General features: G+C 45.3%; 1 protein-coding gene across 1 annotated transcript; it reads left to right on the forward strand.

Annotated features, from left to right (window-relative positions):
- Positions 1-275: 275 nt before the first annotated feature.
- Positions 276-3770, forward strand: LOC103649724 (receptor-like protein 11). Its single transcript, XM_008675459.3, has one exon. The coding sequence runs from the start codon at positions 358-360 to the stop codon at positions 3568-3570; it is 3213 nt and encodes a 1070-aa protein (XP_008673681.1). The 5' UTR covers positions 276-357; the 3' UTR covers positions 3571-3770.
- The last annotated feature ends 2065 nt before the right edge of the window (positions 3771-5835 follow it).

Consider the following 5835-nt stretch of genomic DNA (forward strand, 5'->3'; position numbering starts at 1 on the left):
TAGTGCTTATTTATTTGTACAAATAAATAGCACGTAGAGTATAACTTTATTAGTGCTTACTAATTTGTAAGACGTAATAAGTTATCTGTAGGATCCATAGTGTAGTAAAGTGGTGTTTATGCTCAAAGCCCCTTTTCTATACGAGAAAGAAAAGACTAAAAAATTAAGAAATAAACTATGCGTTCAGATGAACTTGTTTTGTGCTTGCGTGTGCGTGTGCGTGTGCCATGGTTTATACTTATATACAAGAATGCAGTCAAATAATCAGAGAGAAGAAACACTAGCACGATATTGCGCGTGCCACCCCTCGAGGCGTGGGCAACAAGAGGAACGAGTCTGGACTCTGGAGCTCTCAATATGGTCTCCCGTACCAGCAACCAGCAGCTCCTGCTGAGCCTGTTCGTTGTCCTTGGAATCCACCAACTCTCCTGCTCCCTCGCCACCAGCAGCAACCAAACTACCAAGCCACCGGCAGCCGCTCCGTGCCGGCCGGACCAGTCCTCGGCGCTGCTCCGGCTCCGGCGTTCCATCTCCACCACCACCGACTCCACGTGCACCCTCGCGTCGTGGCGGAACGGCACGGACTGCTGCCGCTGGGAGGGCGTCGCCTGCGCCGCCGCCGCCGACGGCCGCGTCACCACCCTCGACCTCGGCGAATGCGGGCTGCAGAGCGACGGCCTCCACCCGGCGCTTTTCGACCTCACCTCCCTGAGGTACCTGGACTTGTCCACGAACACCTTCAACGAGTCAGAGCTCCCGGCCGCCGGGTTCGAGCGGCTTACCGAGCTCACCCACCTCAACCTCTCCTACACCGACTTCGTAGGCAAGATACCGCACGGGATGCGGCGGCTCAGCAAGCTGGTGTCTCTGGACTTCACCAACTGGATCTACCTCGTTGAGGGCGACAACGACTACTTCCTGCCGCTCGGGGATGGGAGGTGGCCTATCGTAGAGCCAGACATCGGAGCGCTCGTCGCCAACCTCAGCAACCTCAAGGAGCTTCACCTCGGCAACGTCGACTTGTCTGGCAACGGGGCAGCGTGGTGCAGTGCCTTCGCTAACTCCACTCCCCAGCTCCAGGTTCTCAGCCTACAGAACACCCACATCGACGCTCCGATTTGTGAGTCGCTGTCAGCCATTCGCTCGCTGACCAAGATCAACCTGAACTACAACAAAGTGTACGGCCGGATTCCAGAGTCCTTCGCTGACATGCCTTCCCTCAGTGTTCTTCGTCTTGCCTATAATCGCCTCGAAGGACGGTTCCCCATGAGGATCTTCCAGAACAGAAACTTGACGGTTGTTGATGTCAGTTATAATTCTAAAGTATCCGGTCTACTGCCCAACTTCTCATCTGCCAGTATTATGACGGAACTGCTTTGTAGCAACACTAACTTCTCTGGTCCCATTCCTAGTTCAATAAGTAATCTCAAAGCCCTCAAGAAATTAGGTATTGCAGCAGCTGACGACCTACACCAGGAGCACCTCCCCACTTCGATCGGTGAGCTCAGATCGTTGACATCATTACAGGTTTCTGGGGCTGGTGTGGTAGGAGAAATACCATCTTGGGTCGCAAATTTAACTTCTCTGGAGACTCTACAGTTCTCGAGCTGTGGCTTATCTGGCCAAATACCTTCATTCATAGGTAACCTCAAGAACCTGAGTACATTGAAATTGTATGCATGCAACTTTTCTGGCCAGGTTCCTCCACATCTATTTAATCTGACTCAACTACAGATCATAAATTTGCATTCCAACAGTTTCAGTGGTACCATCGAGCTCAGCTCGTTCTTCAAAATGCCCAACATAGCCAGATTGAATCTTTCAAACAACAAGCTTTCTGTAGTAGACGGAGAATACAATGCTTCATGGGCATCCATCGCAGATTTTGATACTCTATGTCTAGCATCTTGTAACATATCCAAGCTCCCTGAAGCCTTGAGGCACATGGATTCCTTTGCAGTTCTTGACCTTTCAAACAACCACATCCATGGCACTCTACCTCAGTGGGCATGGGATAATTGGATCAACTCTCTCATCTTGATGAACATATCACACAACCAATTCAGCGGTGGTATTGGATATGGCTCTGTCATTTCTGCCAATATGTTTGTTTTTGATATTAGTTATAACCTATTTGAAGGGCCTATACCTATACCAGGACCACAGAACCAACTGTTTGATTGCTCGAACAACCAATTCTCATCCATGCCATTCAATTTTGGTTCTCACTTAACTGGTATTTCCCTTCTCATGGCTTCCGGAAACAATTTGTCCGGAGAAATTCCACAATCAATCTGTGAAGCAACAAGCCTTATGCTCCTTGATCTCTCCAATAATAATCTGCTTGGCTCCATCCCTTCTTGTTTAATGGAGGATATGAGTAACCTCAATGTATTAAATTTGAAAGGAAATCAACTTCATGGAAGATTACCAAATAGCCTAAAGCAAGATTGTGCATTCGAGGCATTAGACTTCAGCGATAATCAGATTGAAGGGCAGTTACCTAGATCTCTAGTTGCTTGCAAAGATTTAGAGGTTTTTGATATCGGGAAGAATCTTATTAATGATGCATTTCCATGTTGGATGAGTATGCTTCCTAAACTTCAAGTCCTTGTTCTAAAGTCCAACATGTTCACTGGGGATGTGGGGCCATCTATTTCAGAAGATCAAAATAGTTGTGAACTTGGAAAACTTCGAATTATTGATTTGGCTTCAAACAATTTCTCTGGATTATTGCGAAACGAATGGTTTACGACGATGGAATCCATGATGACTAAAGATGTCAATGAGACGTTGGTCATGGAAAATCAATATGATCTACTTGGTAAAACGTACCAGTTCACCACTGCGATCACATATAAAGGATCTGATATAAGTTTTTCTAAGATATTGCGGACCATTGTCCTTATTGATGTTTCGAATAATGCATTTTGTGGCCCTATTCCTGAGTCAATTGGGGACCTTGTTCTACTCAGTGGACTAAATATGTCACATAATACCCTCATTGGACCGATCCCGTCCCAGCTTGGCATGCTACATCAACTTGAGGCACTAGACTTATCTTCAAATAAACTTTCTGGGGAGATTCCATTGGAGTTGGCATCATTGGACTTCCTTTCAGTATTGGATCTATCCTACAACCTGCTACAGGGAAGAATACCTGAGTCTTCCCACTTCTTGACATTCTCTGCTCTCTCATTTTTGGGAAACATTGGCCTATGTGGATTTCAAGTGTCCAAAGCATGCAACAACATGACACCAGATGTGGTTCTACATCAGTCAAATAAGGTATCAATAGACATTGTACTATTCCTTTTTACTGGTTTAGGATTTGGTGTTGGATTCGCAATTGCAATTGTCTTGACATGGGGAATCTCAAGGAGCCCATTCTTACCTTTTCAATGCACCATTGCCAAGGATAATGTTCCATCTCCAATCTGTCTAACTCCTTTACCTAATCAACCATGTCATCTCAAGGAGGACCATCCCCATCTTCCCATTGTTGAAGAACTAGAGGCTCCTAAGCTCCGTTGTATGAGCTCCTCTTCAGAACATATTTTCTCCAGTTAGGGGTATACACATTTTGGCCTTCATTTAAAAAACTAGAGGCCTGTAAGCTTCGTTGTATGTAATTATTTTTATCTTATCTTTATCTTATAGTTACAACATGTTATAGGTGACTTAAGGTTGAGGCTTGGTATGAAGATTTCACTTAAGATTTCATAGTTATTGACAAGCATACCAATATATCATAGGAACGCACATGCAAACCTAGTGTCTATGTGGATGATTGATCTATCCTAACAAAACACACTCAAAGGAATTTGTGAAACAATACAAGCATATATAACAAGCTCACTCAAGCAAGTATAACATACAAAATGCAATCATACTTACATCACTATCTGAATTATTTAGTTATGCAATGTAACATGCTGTATTAATATGTTAATACTAGATGCTTAATTTACTGTGATAAAGTAATTATTTAATTATATTTATTATGTTTTTGCCAGCATGACAAGATATCTAATGAGCTAATCATCTACTCACATTCATATAGCATACTATCCTTGTCTCATGTATATAGCTCACGCAATAAACACTAAAACTACATGTATCTAGATTGATACCTACAATGACATATCCCATTAGGGATGTCAACGAGGCTGCTCCCCGTCGGGGACTGCTCCCCATACCCGTCCCCGCCAAAGTAAAAATTCCCCGTTCCCCGTCCCCGCCCGCGGGGAGATTTTTTCCCCGTACCCGTCTCCGTCGGGTATACGGGAACCCGATGGGGAAAAATCCCCGCCAACAGCCCACTTAAAAAGCATGTCCAGCACAATAAATCAGCAGCATATTACATTTGCAAATATATAAACAACACAAATCATAGCAGCTATTGCAACTATGGTATGGTACATCACAAGTCACTAATACAATAATAAGTAAGAAGTAATAACCCTAGAATACAGCCACAATGCCACATAGCAGTACCAGGCTACTAGCTATTACACACATGAATGATACACCAAATCCAAACACAAGTTCTGTTCATAGTCCATACTTCAAGATTACAGTTCCAACAAGAGTACATAAAAAAGATGACACATGGCAGTATACCAAATACATGCAACAAGCTCACAAGTCACAAAGTCTGAACTAACTTCCTTGCACCAATATCACATTACCAGATCCTGCAAAACCATCATAGATGCAAGCTCCTTTCTAGCAATTTCTTGATCAAAAGTATAGTTCTCCACTGACACTTTCCCTGTATCACGACAACCAAACCTCAATGAGCTTTGGCTAAATGTCTTGCTTTGTCCGATCATTTTGCTTTTACGGTATGGACATGTCTTGAGATGATCGTGTAGATGTTTGGTTCCATTTTTTATCTCTCCTCCAAGTTTCTTTGCGCACTCGTTGCACTTTGCTTTAATTTATCCCCTACTTTAACCCTTTTGAATTCTTTCCAAACAGCTGAAGTCAACTTTCTCTTTGAACCAACACCACCTTCTTGGTCTTCATCCTTAGAAACTTCAATCTCTTCCACTTCCGCATTTCCTCCTACTGCTTCGGAGTCATTAACAGATGGTAAAGAACCCTGTTGTGACTGTGATTCATTGACACTATGGTCATGATTGTTGTTGCTCGATGACATTATCTCAAATTCTCAAGACCAACTACAAATAATTATATGGTCAGTGAAGAAATCAACTGCACGTACTGCAGATCTGTGCTACACTGCTACTCTGGAATCACTGAATCAACAGGAACAAGTTACCAGGAGGAAGCTGATCTGTTGTTGATGAAGGAAGCCGATCTGTTGTTGCTGGAGGAAGCCGAGCAGCCGAGCAACAGGTGGGCGTGTGGGCGCGTGGCCGACTGGCTGCGTCGTCCGCGTGGACGACTAGATCACTGGATGCAGGAGGCCGCCTGGCCACCTGGGATCTGCTCAACACACGTGAGGCCCTGAGCTGAGCAGGGAGCACTGGAGCAGGCAGCGCCGCAGCGGATCAGGGGCTGGGGCGGACGACGGACGGCGGTCGACAGAGCAGGGCTGCAGGGGACCGCGGTCCGCAGACGGCGTGGAGGGAGGCACGGAGCGCGTTGCGGCCTGCAGGCGAGCGACCGTCGACGGAAGAGAAAACGGGGCACGAGGGAGCACTGCATGGCGGCAGGTAGGCATGGGCAAAAAAAACCGGAACCGAGGAACCGAACCGAAATAACCGAGAACCGGAACCGAACTAACCGAACCGAAGGAACCGTTATGAAATTCGGTTCTGGTTTTTTGAGAACCGAAATAAATGAGATATTTTCGGTTCTGCACTC

This window comes from Zea mays, chromosome 3 (genome assembly GCF_902167145.1).
Source record: "Zea mays cultivar B73 chromosome 3, Zm-B73-REFERENCE-NAM-5.0, whole genome shotgun sequence".
In the NCBI taxonomy this organism is placed as follows: domain Eukaryota; kingdom Viridiplantae; phylum Streptophyta; class Magnoliopsida; order Poales; family Poaceae; genus Zea; species Zea mays.

What these genes read in the sequence shown, in the direction of transcription:
- LOC103649724 (XM_008675459.3), top strand. Translation starts at nt 358, where the DNA reads ATGGTCTCCCGTACCAGCAACCAGCAGCTCCTGCTGAGCCTGTTCGTT.